General features: G+C 45.0%; 2 protein-coding genes across 5 annotated transcripts; both read left to right on the forward strand.

Moving 5' to 3' along the window:
• The first annotated feature begins 1,618 nt into the window (after positions 1-1,618).
• On the forward strand, positions 1,619-7,610 carry TP53I3 (tumor protein p53 inducible protein 3). Of its 4 annotated transcripts, none has more exons than XM_072926316.1 (7): positions 1,619-1,761; positions 2,777-2,971; positions 3,095-3,237; positions 3,917-4,184; positions 5,410-5,622; positions 6,355-6,551; positions 7,295-7,610. In XM_072926316.1, the coding sequence occupies exons 3-7, from the start codon at positions 3,100-3,102 to the stop codon at positions 7,499-7,501; spliced, it is 1,023 nt and encodes a 340-aa protein (XP_072782417.1). In that variant the 5' UTR covers positions 1,619-1,761; positions 2,777-2,971; positions 3,095-3,099; the 3' UTR covers positions 7,502-7,610. The 4 variants fall into 4 exon arrangements, with proteins under 4 accessions (XP_072782417.1, XP_072782418.1, XP_002188971.4 ...); XM_072926317.1 differs by lacking the exon at positions 1,619-1,761 and adding an exon at positions 1,783-1,968 and having other exon boundaries at positions 6,379-6,551; XM_002188935.5 differs by lacking the exon at positions 1,619-1,761 and adding an exon at positions 1,784-1,968 and having other exon boundaries at positions 2,777-2,898.
• A 46-nt stretch (positions 7,611-7,656) lies between these two features.
• Positions 7,657-11,996, forward strand: SF3B6 (splicing factor 3b subunit 6). The gene is made up of 4 exons (XM_002188802.6): positions 7,657-8,021; positions 8,194-8,312; positions 10,185-10,323; positions 10,819-11,996. Exons 1-4 carry the CDS (start codon positions 7,992-7,994, stop codon positions 10,906-10,908), a joined length of 378 nt encoding a protein of 125 aa, XP_002188838.1. The 5' UTR covers positions 7,657-7,991; the 3' UTR covers positions 10,909-11,996.
• The last annotated feature ends 1,407 nt before the right edge of the window (positions 11,997-13,403 follow it).

A 13,403-nucleotide genomic window follows, 5' to 3' on the forward strand; every position in this document is an offset into this window, starting at 1 on the left:
TATTTTTTTTTCTGTTATGGGAGGAAGGCAGAAAGTGAAGCTGAAAGGTTTCAAAAAATGACAACACTTTCAAAATCCTGCAACAATATCCACTCATTATTTTTCTTGCAAATAGTCACATTGTTCAAAACTGGCTACTGTTCCTAGAAAAGACTAATGCTAGGTTTTTCCAGGGCCAGATTTGCAGTATTAAAAAAAAAAAAAAAAAACAAACCAACAACAACAAAAAAAGCAAAGTAACTTTTCTTTGCATGTTATAAGATATTTCTGAAAATTATTTAAGGTGATGCTCAGTGTTTATTCTTTGGAGCAGAAAATACCTCACAAATATAGATATTTTTAATTTTCGATAGAAAAAGCACAGTCATCATTTGAGTGGAGTACAGTGCGAGGGGGGATTTGTACTTTAAAAAAAGTATCTCCATTGCAGCAATTCTGTATATGACTTTTATGATCACTGATTTACTTTTTTATTTATTTATGTCCTTGTGTTATTATAGCAGACTACTTTAGAGATAAAGATTGCTGAATCAACAGAAAACTTTGACTTCATCAACCTCAAGAGTGCTCATTAGGAAGTATAGTAGTTCAAAACTTTAAGCAATAAACTACTGTTTTACCACATTCCAGCTGCTGAGCTCCCTTCTGTTTTTTGCTGGTCATGAAAGGACTACCCTGTGCATCTGCCCTCTAAGTTTCTTAACTGAATTGAAAGGGATGTCTTCAATATTTGGTTTAAGATGCTCTGCTTTATCTTTCTAATGCTTGATTTTAGCCTGCTTCCAGATAACTTAGTTACTAATCTCTCTACACAAAGTAAGTTCTCTAATGGCATTACAGCTATGCAGGGGCCACAGCCCCAAGGAACAAAGGAAATTGCTACATTAACACATTTTCAGTCTGCCCTGTACATCCTTGAATAATAAAACGTATTTTATCATGTGAATTTGCATTGTCAACGGCTGTAATAGAAAGTTATTTTAAACTGCAGTGGATTGCAAAGTTCTCCAGGGACAGTGGAGGAGGGACAATGCCAGTACTGGCACTGAATCAGGCTGTGTGTACTATAGACCAGGCTTCATGATCTTCTCATCTTCAGAAACACATCAATTATTAGCTCTTCAAGTCACGTGAGAACAAAATAATTTTTAGCTATACTTGATTCTAAATTTGTTCCATTTCAAAGAAGAGTTTAAAAGCCTGAATCCAAAAATCTCATTATTACAGGAAAAAAATCCACAGAAAAATCCCACACATATGAGTTACCATTTTTAAACAGTCTGAAGTGTCAGTTTTATTTCCTGACAGCTCAAACATTCAAGAGCTGGTGATTAAGACACAGGGAGAGGCATGATCTGATCCTTCTGCAAAGCTCAAGGAGGTATCACCAGACTTTTAGAGCAACACTGATTCTGATTCCAAACCATCAGGTAGAAACACACGGGTTTAAGGATGTGAACCAGCGAGCTCTGAACGCCGCTGCTCCCCAGGAGCAGAGCACAGGGCAGCGTCCCCAGCACAGGGCTGGCACAGTTGCACACCCTCAGTGCCGGCGGCGTAAATCGAGTGTGAGACACAGAATTCTGACATGAATTCGCACAGCTGGAGCACACCCCATCACACACAGAGGCACAGCCACGGGCAGCAGGCCACGCTTCCCCGAGCGCTGGGGCAGCAGCCGATCTCTGCCGCAAGGCCAAGCGGGAAAACTGATTTCTGTGCCAAGCCAGGGAATAATCCAGGTCGTTTGCAGAAATAATGGTGAGCTGTGCTAACATTTCTGACTCCTCATACTGTCGCTCCGAAGTAGAACACCCTCGCCCTGTTGCTCCCCTTGGCCTGCAGGGGAGCAGCGCAGTGCAAGGGAGAGGAGCTGGGAGAGGAGGAACTGGGATCGGACTGTGCTCCCGGGGACAGGCTGGGTTTGTTCCGGGGCACAGACTGAGCGTCCTTCTGTACAGGAAACAGGTGAGCTCGGGAGTGGGCTCGGGAGCCACACAGCTGCTTAAAACTGTTGTTGTCAGCTACTGCTGACAGGTCTGAGAGCTTGAAATGTTTGGAAACTTGTATCTCAGTTTCTGCAGTTTTCTGTGCATTTGAGAGTAATGTAAATACTCAGATCCTCTTGGTTTTTTGGTTTTGTTTTGTTTTTTGGGGTTTTTAAAAATATTTTTGTGGGCTTGCTTCTAGCAGCAAAGACAATAATTTATAAAAAAGCAGGTTAATGAACTCTGATGAAAGAGGGGGAAAAGCTTCTTTAATATCTTCTTTTTAACTGACTAAATTTGGACCCAATTGAGACAGCAGAAACAATTGTTACGGCGTGGCATCATGTGGGCTTCCTATTGAATTTTTTTGCTGATACATACAAATTTTGTGTGACTGGATTAAATTGTTAATAACAATGAATAAACAGCCAGCCTCAGAAACAAAAGCCTTTAAATTGCATTTTATACAAATAACTGGAAGTGCTTATTCACCATAAAATAGCCATGGAGCACCACCCTGTGGGGATTGATATCCCTGGGGTTTCAAGCTGTTTATCACTCTACATTTGCAGTCTTGCCACAAATAGGTAGGTATGCACTTAGCTTTTCCTGTGCAAAAGTCAGTAATTTTTACAGAGGATAGGGTGGTCTGTCACACAGTGCGGGTTACTTGAAGAGGCTCTGGCTGCAGCTCATTCTCTGCTGCACCCAGTGCAGTACCAGCTCTCAGGAAGTAACACAGCTGTTCCTGTTGTGATTGCCTCTCCTTCTCATCTTCTTCCACCCAGGACCCAGGGAGCAGAGAGAAGACTGTTCCTCATTTGATTTCATCAGGCAGGAAGGCTTGACAGCTCAGCCCATCTCAACATCTGCTGGTGCCCAAAGGATCCCAGGAGCAGTATCTGAGGAGGTACCTGAAAGACTCCTGCAGCAGTGAGAGCCTGTACTACAGCAAATCAGGCACACAGCAATCATCTCCTGAGGCAAGGGAAATAAATAGGAATTTAAAAAATCTTGTTACCTTTCATCACTGAGATTTTCTCCACTGCACATACCTGCATTCATGGAATGTTTTTTCAGTTTGGTTTTGTTTGGCTTTTTTTTAGAGAAAATGTTTGCAGCCTATTTTGATTGCCCAGGAGGCCCAGAAAATCTCTATATGAAAGAAGTGATGAAACCAAGTCCAGGAGAAGGAGAAGTTCTCGTGAAGGTGTCTGCCAGTGCTCTGAATAGGGCTGATTTACTCCAGGTATGTGTATGTTAAACAGATTTATGCACCTAAAAACATCACAGATTTTTCAAGCCCCTCTGTGAAATCTTGACAGATCTAATGAGCTGAAAGAGTTTGAACCTGGTGAGCATTTGGATGGGAGAGTTCATAGGGCTGAGAAGAGATATCTGTTGATTCAGCAGATAAATGTTTTTATCTGCATTAGTGCAGGGCTGGGCTGGCGTGGAAAGGCAGCTGCCTTTCAACAAAACGTGTAAAACCAAAGCTCCAGTCTTTTTAGATCTTAGACCCTTTTATGGACATTTGAGATGAAAAGGAAATGTTCCAATGGCATAGTTCCAGTGGAGGAAAATTTATTCAAATTCACATTCAAATTATTTCTTTGAGCTGCAAGCCATGCTCTGCAAATGGAGACCACAGTATCTCCAGAGCAGGGATTAGCCTGGAGAGAAGGAACTCACAAATATTTCAATTTATTCTGACTTACGAAGAATAACACTTAGGAAGCAAAAGTGTTTCCAGAGGCTAGAAGATCCTCAAATTACTGCAACATATGCACAGGGCCAAATCAGGATTAAACAAATAAGAATTTAGGCTGGAGACATGTGAATGAAATAATGCAGGTCATTGATGGTTTTTCCTTCCTTGCCTTCTCTTTTTTTTTTTTTTATTTTAATTTTTTTTTTTTTTATTTTAGAGGAGAGGGAAGTACCCTCCCCCCAAAGGAGCAAGTGACATTTTAGGCCTGGAAGCAGCTGGGAGCGTGGCTGGGCTGGGTCCCGGCTGCTCGGGCCGGTGGCAGATTGGCGATGCAGTGATGGCTCTGCTCCCCGGGGGAGGCCAGGCACAATATGTGACAGTGCCCGAAGGCCTCCTGATGCCAATTCCCAAAGATATGACTTTTATTCAGGCTGCAGCCATTCCTGAAGCCTGGCTAACAGCATTTCAGCTGCTCCATTTTGTAGGTGAGAGGTGCATTTGCCCATTTACCCCACCAAAACAGCTCATCTTTCTTTCTGTTACAAAATCCTCTCCTTGTTGCCTCTATTTGAATGTTGTTTGCCTTCAAATAACCTTTTCTCTGTCACTTTGTTCTTGTGGGTCAGAATCCAGTATGCCAGACACAAATCCTTGAATCATGACCACCTCTCCCCAGTGCCAACCTACCCTGCTCATTATGTATTTACAAGGAAGGATATAGAAAGATGGTCAATTCCTTTTTGTCTGTATTTCTCAGTTTGAATCACTGGATGGTTTGGGTTGAAAAGGAATTAGGTGATCTAGTTCCACTCCCTTGCCATGGACGGGAACACCTTCCATTAAGCCTAAACCCTGAAATTATTCCCACCTTTTCCAGACACCTGAAAACACATCTTACTTCTAAGGATCTGGCTTCACTGCATGCATGACCATACCAAGAATTTTATCACTAGTTGCTTGTGTATCTACAGTAGGCAACGTCTTCTACCTTTTTTAAAGAAAGATATTATTTGTAGGTAAAATCCACTCTGAGCTGATTTAAAGTAGACAGAAGCCCACACTCTTAATTTTAAAAATACACTGCCAAGGTAATAAACAATAGCACTTGCCAAGGTTTTCCTTTGATGAGAAATATCCTTCTACACTCTTCAGCAGTAGCATCTAAGAGATCCAATAAGGACCAAAAGTTCCAAACATAACTTCCCTGCAGACTTGCTTCAAGCAATGCTGTTTCCTGGTGATCAGTGGGAGCCTACCTGGTGCCTCACTTGCAGAAGCAAGTGGTGAAACACAAATTAATGACACCAATAGATGGTAAAATGATTGGTAGGACTGGTCTTTAATGGTTACCCAGCATTTATGCTATTTCTCCATTGCTGAGTGCATAATTTCTCAGTATGAACATCCTCCAAGTGTGTTTTCTACTGATGGTATAAAAGGGCTGTGACTACCCTCACTTAAACATCTTGGTCACTGATGCCCAGAATTGCACATGGCCAAGACAAAGTCCTTCCACTGAAGCCATCCTGTAAGCACACTGCAACCTCTGCTGCTTTCTCTCTTTTATGAAGGCTATGAAGATGTCCAATTGTCCAAAGTCCAATCAAGGCCATCTCTTTCAACCTCCTCTTTGCTATCTTCCAGACTGTTCATATTTTAATTCAAAGGTGATTCCCAAAGGGTGACCACTTTCCTTCTGCCCTCCTCCAGGTAAAGTACAAGAGGGTGAGAGAGTGTTGATCCACGCTGGAGCCAGCGGGGTTGGCATGGCAGCCATTCAGCTGGTGAGGCTGGCAAAGGCTATTCCCATTGTCACAGCAGGAACTCAGGAGAAACTGGAAGCAACAGCAAATGCTGGAGCAGCTGCAGGGTTCAACTACAACAATGAAGACTTCAGTGAAAAGGTTTTGGAGTTCACCCAAGGTAAAAACCTCTCTATGAAAGTGCGAATGGACCTCCCAACATGTGAACACACACTCAGTTTCAGCTGTCACCTGGTGAGGGAGCAGACAGTAGTGACCCTGGAAGCACAACCTGACATCCTGCTCAGCCCAGAATAGGCCTTTCCTTAGTTTAATTGTGCTGTTTTCTGCATGGGGTCTCTCTGGCTGTGTTCATTTGGGGCATAAATATTGCACCATGTTATTGCTGCCTCCCCAAGGAACTGTGGGACAAAATCCTTACATTTTCGTGTTTGAATCATCACAGAAGCACAGCATGGCCTGAGTTGGAAAGGACTTTAAAGATCATCCCGTTCCAACCCCCTGCCATGGGCAGGGACACCCCAGCTTGCTCTGAGCTCCATCCAACCTGCCTTGAACATTTCCAGGGGTGGGGAACCTACAGCTTCTCTGGGCAACCTGTGCCAGTGCCACTTAATTCTTAAACTGTTAGAAAAATGTAGCTTTTCTAAGCATTTCGGGCGGCTTAATTCTGAGTTTGCTTATTTGTAACTGATGATTCTTCTTCTGTGCCTGATTCTGTAATTCTTTACAAATCACTGTGCCAATTCCTAATTTCAGTAGAAAGATTTAAATAAGAATTGCAGGGCCAATCCTGTACCTATAAATAAGAAGGTTTTAGTCTTGCTTGAAATTATCCTACCCTTAATGCAGCTTGATGTCATTGCTGAAATCTCTTCTGTTTCTACTTGAGGTTCTGGAGTAGACATCATTTTAGATTGTGTTGGGGCCTCGTACTGGGAGAAGAATCTCAACTGTCTGAGTACTGATGGCCGGTGGATTATCTATGGACTGCTGAGTGGAGGTGAAGTCCATGGGGATTTGCTGGCAAGGCTGATTTCCAAAAGAGCCAGCATCCACACGAGCCTGTTACGGTCCCGAGACAAGGAGGCAAGTAGTGACTATCAGCACTGTATGCGGTTTGATCTTAAAATTTATGATCATTTTGAGAGCTTTCTTTTAAAACCAGTGTTAAACACATTTTTGTCAAAAAAGCCCCACCTTGAACTACATACTTAGGAAAATGTCACAAAAGTAAGTTGTAATGTTTTTTTTTTTCCATTTTTATGAAATTCCTCCCTGAATGAGAGGAATAACACTCAGGACTTCTTAATGTGCTTCATGGATACCATCCTTTAGATATTTGGCCCTAGAAGAAATAAAACTCCAGTGATTGGGCAACTTGATCAAGTCTGAGGAGGGAAAAATAACAATCTCTATTAGGTCACTTCAAAGTAGAAACCAAGACCATTTGGATGCCCAGTTACCAAAGAAAACTCACTTCATGTGGAATACTCTCAGATGTGACAATAAAAGACCTGCAGTGCAGAGCCCTAAGGTGGATTCCATGCGTGGTTTAAGGCTGAATATTTACAAGACCTTTATCAGTTTGATTGAAATGGTCCTGCACAGCTCACACCGCTTGCTTTGGGGAATTTAATTCAATTATGTAATAAATCTAAAATCTTTCTTCTCGTTTATAATTTAGACCCGTCAGGTGTTTTTATCTCCGTTTCACTGTGAGAATGTCAGAAGGTGTCTCCCTGAGGGCTGTGTACCTTTTACACGCCGTGCTGTGGACACCCGGGTGAGTGAACGATATAACAATAACTTTGCAGGTGTTTTTTCCGCAGTACAAGGAGCGGCTGGTCAGAGCCTTCACCGAGCAGGCGCTGCCCCATTTCTGCGGAGGGGCTGCCCCGCGCCTGCGGCCCGTGCTGGACAGCGTCTACCCCCTGCACGCCATCGCCGAGGCACACAGGGCTATGGAGGAAAACAGGAACATCGGCAAAATCGCCATCGAAATTCCCGTCTGCGTCAAGAAAGGGCCGCCGCAGTAGCCGCTCTGGGACAGTCACTGCGGGGGCTGCACCGGGACCGATTCGTGGGCGTGGCGAGGAGGGGGAAAGGAAAAGAAGGAAGCGTTTATTAAAGAGGTTCCTGTCGCAATTCTGGCACCGAACATCGAACGTGCGGGGGCGCGCCGGGCCGGGCCGGGCCTGAGGGGCGGGAATGGGGGTTAAATAGGGGGCGGGGCCGGGAGCGGGGTCACGTCCCGGGCTGGATCCGGTTCCGTGAGGAGCGTGCGGAGCCTGCTGGGAGAGACCGGGTGTGCCGCCGCCGCTCCCGGCCCGCCGCTGCCTCTGCTCCGGGCTCGGTCCGCGCTGTTGATTCCGCTCCACGCTCGGTCCGCGCTGCTGTTTCCGCTCCACGCTCGGTCCCTGCCGCTGTTTCTGCTCCAGGCTCGGTCCCCGCCGCTGTCTCCGCCCCAGCCTCCTTCCCTGCCGGTGTTTCCGCCTCAGGCCGCGGCCCCGCTCTCCTCTCGCCGCCATGGCGATGCAAGCAGCCAAACGAGCCAACGTGAGTGCTCCGCCCCGTCCCGTCCCGTCCCGCCGGGCTCTGTCCCGCTCCCGCACGCCGCGGCTCGGACGGTTCCCGTCCATTCCGTGTTTCACACATTCCCTGGTTTGCCCCCTGGGTTTAAGGTTTGCGGGACGTGCGCCTAACACACCGCCTGTTCTTCCCCCATCAGATCCGGCTCCCTCCGGAGGTCAACCGGATCCTGTACATCAGGAACCTGCCGTACAAAATCACGGCCGAGGAGATGTACGACATTTTTGGGAAGTACGGGCCCATCCGGCAGATCAGAGTGTGAGTATTTCCAGTTCCTTTGGACCATGAAGGGTTTCACAGCTGGAAAGGTTCAATGCCCTGGAGCCCCGAGTGCCAGAGGGGGATGTGATGATGCTCTTAACACGTGAATTTGTTAGTAAATGATTCTGCTGGGAGATGCGGAGAATGAACTTAAATTTGAAATGAACTTGGTTGGGGAAGTTGATAAAACATGAGAGACTTGTTTGCTTAAATAAGTTTCAAATACAATTAGATTTTACCTTGACTTGGGGTGAAAATAGGAAAGGCAGACGCTGAGCACAAGCAGTTTTCTTGTTTTGTGAGTATCTGCTAGCCAGTGGGAAAACAGGGATGTTGCTGCTGCTGCTGCATCTGTTCACTAGAAACAAATGCCAGCAGCAAGCCCTGAGTGGCAGAGACAGGATGTCCTCGGGCCAAACTGTCTGGGAAGTGGAGGTTGTGACTGTGCCTTTGGTTCTAAAATGCGTGGAGATTGTACAAATTTGCAGCAACTCTGATGTTCTTCTCCTGGTTAGTTCAAAGGCTGAGGACCTGAGCTTTGGCCAGCATAGGAGGGTTTGTGTTGAAGGGACCGTAAAGACCGTTTTATTCCAACCCCCTGCAGTGGGCAGGGACACATTCCAGCTGGCCAGGTGCTCTGGGCCCCATCCAACCTGGCCATGAACACTTCTAGGGATGGAGCATCCACAGCTTCCCTGGGTATCTGCAACATTGATTGTTGTGTAGGGTGAAGTGAGTGTTACAGAGTTGCCCTCAGTAAGCAAAGGACACCAAGGGGACACGTGCTGCTGGTGCCATGCTGGGATGTGACGCCATCACCTTCTCGAGCAAGGAAGGGCAGTGGAGGTGACTTGAGAAGTGGCTGAGGGAACGAGGGGCAGTGTAAACACTGCCTGGCTAAATAGATGGAATTTTTTACTAATGAGCATAAAGGAGAGACAGTACTTAAGTTTTCTGAAAACATGTGGGCTGGAACAGCATGACAGTGGGACACAGAATTAGGACATATCTGGGGCTTTCCACTGGAGTGATGCACTGGTGTGTGCTTTCAGCAGTTTGCTCAGAGCTACTAATTCATGTAATTTCCCACAGAAATCCCAACATTGTCAGTGCCAGGGCATAACGTGTACGCCCCTTTGTAAAGGCTTTTGTGCTCTGTGCAGTGTTAATCCCGTTCTCCTCCTCACTTTTGCACAGATCCCAGTGTGGATATGTGTGATACCATTTATCCTTAGGAGTTCTCAGAAGCACCTTAGGAAGTTGTTCTGACTGTGAAGTCTCTGTCAGCATCTGTTAGCCGAGACCTCTGGGATCTCTGCAGCCCCTCTGGGCTCATTACTGTTACGTGCCCAGATGTGTGTCCCATTCCTCAGGCAAAGGACATGGAACTGGTGCTCCTGTGGGTGATGGCTGTTTCTCAGCAGTGGGCTTGCACCACTGGGGCTGTTCTGCCTCTTAAATTGAATTTGTGATATGCCAGGAGCCCTGTTGCATCCTAGGGACACATCTGATACAGACAGCCACTAACTGACAGCCAAGTCTTGCAATATTAAATAAAAGCTCATTGCTATAATAAAGATTTAAATTATTTCCAGACACAGCATGGCAGCCCTGACAAAAGCTTCAACAACCCAATTGTTCTCGAGAGGTGCATTTCCCTTATGGAGCAAAGTAGAGCACATTTTTTCCTGTTGTCTCTGGCTCTGAACTGTTTAGTGTGGAAAACAGGGATGTCATTTAATACCTAGAAAAAATTACGAATTGTTTTTTAGTGATGTTGCATTAGTTCATCTAATCTCAGTCACTGTGAAATAAATACACTATTTCTTGTTCATTTTATCTGACCTTGATTGTGCCCTTGCTGTGCAGTGGGAACACCCCTGAGACCAGAGGAACAGCCTACGTGGTCTATGAGGACATCTTTGACGCCAAGAACGCCTGCGACCACCTGTCGGGGTTCAACGTGTGCAACAGATACCTCGTGGTTCTGTACTACAATGCCAACAGGGTACGACACTGGGCTGGGGGAGTCACCTCTGAGCAGAGCTGGCACAAAGAACAACCCCAGCAGCAGTTTGTAAAGACCATTACTTGGGTATTTTTAAGAAATAAAATACAAACTGTTAGAGGGAGTAAATGGGATACATGGTCAGAGTTTTGTATTGGTGGTTTGTGTGCAAAAAAAGTAACTTTGGACAAAGGGTAGGAAAAACGTGTTTGTGGGGGGTGTACTCTGGAGAAGAGGGTGCAGAGGCCCCACAATTGCACAGCTGCAGCAGGAGGGGAGATCTTGTTTATGGGTAAAAGGTCTCCAGTTCTCTGTGTCCACTCTGTCACCAACAACATCCAGGGCCCTGTGACATTCTCCAAGGACAAGAATCAAACAATGCTCTGTGTGTGTGATGGTGAACTCCATCTGCTTGTTGCAGATACTGGGAAATAATTTGTCATGAGATGAGAGATTTCTTCTGTCTTCTTACGTCTTTTATTTTCCTAATTACAGGCATTCCAAAAGATGGACACAAAGAAGAAAGAAGAACAGCTTAAGCTTCTCAAGGAAAAATATGGAATTAACACAGACCCACCAAAATAAACTGATCCTTTTTGGAAAACTCTTTCCAAGCCCTGTCGTCGAGTTCTTGGCCTAAACATAGGAATTCTTAACAAAGTATAATTTTTTTTCTCTTATAAATCTGATAAAATGGAATATGAGTTTTTATATCTTCAGATTAGGATTAAATAAATGTAGAACACAGGGAGATCTGCTTTAAAATTAAATCCCCCAAGGCGACAGCTTCTCTGTGCTGAGGGTGACCTGGTAAAGGCTGCCGTGTCCTGTTTCTAGCAGGAGCTTTCAAGAGGGGACTGAGCAGGTTCTGTGTTTGACTGGACATCACAAGCCCGAGCCCGTGTTTGTAACAAAGTTTCACAAACTGTAGAAGATGAACGGCTTTCAAAACGATCCAGCTGATAAAGGGACTCATTCCAAGCACCTTGTTCCCAGTAATGGTACCAGCTCTGATGAGCTGCAGTGAAACAACCCAGCTCTCATGCTACAAAAAAAAAAGTGTGGGGGGGATTTGTTTTGTGTCCCAGGTTTGGACTGAGGATTTGGTATGAATGGAAGAACACATGACCAAAATGAGACAGCAGATGAAGAATTTCGTTTTGATACCTGTAGTGTGATTGTTTTCTACTTGGCATGGTTGAACTATAACACATTTTCTGTACGTACATTTTTAGGCGTAGCATGTGGTGGAGGAAAAACAAATTTACATTTTTTGGCTCTTTTTTTCAGTACTCATGTCCTGTGTATAAAAATCAGTGTGATCCAGGATGTGCATAGCCAGTATCTTTTGGAAGTGGGAAGGAATAACCTCTGCCTGTGTTCTGAACCAGCTGGAAGTTGTGGGTAGTATCCTGCCTTGGGAGGATTTATTTGCATGGATGGGATGTTCCACTCCCTGACAAGACAACTTCCAGCCAGTGCAGAACCAGGGCAGGTAACAATATACTTTGGAATTTGTCATTCAGTTTTGTTTTTCAGTGCATTGTACTGTCATAGAGGAATGCTTCCATTTTCTGAAACACTTTTTTTGTTGGAATTTGTCGCTTCAAGAACAACGCTGTGTCCATTTGGTGAAAAAATAAATGTCTGCATATTTTGCTTTTTTTCATCAAGGCTGGCTTCAAGCTGTGCTCCTTCTGCCTGTAACCTCTTAGTGTAATTGTAACCTGCAGGATTTGATGCGGGCAGGAGCTGCAGCACATCCATCCCTGTGGGTACGGGGATGTCCCTGTGTGTGACAGGAGGGTGCCCAGCTGTGGGAACAGTGCCCACATCTCACCTGGAGGAGATCCCTGGCAGCTGCCCTGTGCTGGCACCTTGTTTGGCAGCTGGAAGGGGCTCACAGCAACACTCACATTTACTAGCTGGAGCCAATGAGAAACTAAATATTTGTCATATTGTACTAAATGGTCCTATTTTCTTCATTCCTCAAATAAATTATTACAAATTACTAAATCAGATGCTACAAAGAAAAGTTCAGTAATGGCTCATGAAGAGTGAGCTCCAAGCCAGCTCAGGGAAAGCAGCCACCATGGCTGAGGTGGGATTTCAGCTTTGGATGGGTGCTTGGAGTCCTATCCTGTGCCTGACCCTGGAGCATCCCACTGGAGCAGATCTGCCCTGCCTTCCCTTGTACACAGGCACTGGGGCTATGAGCCAGAGCCATGCTTAGTGCACAGTTGCCCCAAATCTGCATCTGTCCCTTGAAACATGCTGGTTTTGCAGCAAGAAGCCTTGCAGGCTGCAGTAACCCTGGCTGAGGTCAGGAGCAGGCACTGGGACACTTGGAGCCCAGACTGGGTTAGGGGAGCAGTGGCTCCACGGCCAGCCTGACTTCCAGGTCTGCCCATCAGATTAACACAAACCAAGAGCTCTCAGGCAAGAACCGGGTTGCATTAGAAATCTTTAAATGAATTAAATTCTTCTGGGGGATTTGTTCTAGGTGAGCATCCATAGCTTTTTAAGGGTTACAAACTGCTCTGCCCCCAAATATGCATCTTTTATAGATATAAATATATCTATTTTTATGTGCCATGTGTATACATATACATCCAGGTACCAAACACTTGGATAACTGAAATAATTTACACCAACTGCTGGGCATTGAGAAGGCTCCTTGCTGAAATGGGGACTGGAGGTGCTTGTTGCCATGCTGGATTTATGGGTCTAATAAATAATGAACACTGATAATAAATACCAGAGTACCAATAATATTTTAGATCATATGCAAATACCACATTGCTTCTGTCAATAGCAGAGATCATGGTGCTTGCACTGCAGTGTCTGTTTTGATGAGGATTTGATGCTGTTTGAAAAACATATATAAAAAGTAATTCTTTAGGGTAATAAGATTAATAAAAATTCCTTCAATGAATCCTCAAGATCAGCAGCTTTTGATTTCTCTGAGAGCTCAGCTGCCGCCTTTCATTAAATATTCCATTTCATAGTTTTTCTTCCAGTGCCTGTTCAGGGCTTTCAGTGTCCCTGCACATGTAAAATGAAATAATAATTTGTACCTG

This window comes from Taeniopygia guttata, chromosome 3 (genome assembly GCF_048771995.1).
Source record: "Taeniopygia guttata chromosome 3, bTaeGut7.mat, whole genome shotgun sequence".
Lineage (NCBI taxonomy): Eukaryota > Metazoa > Chordata > Aves > Passeriformes > Estrildidae > Taeniopygia > Taeniopygia guttata.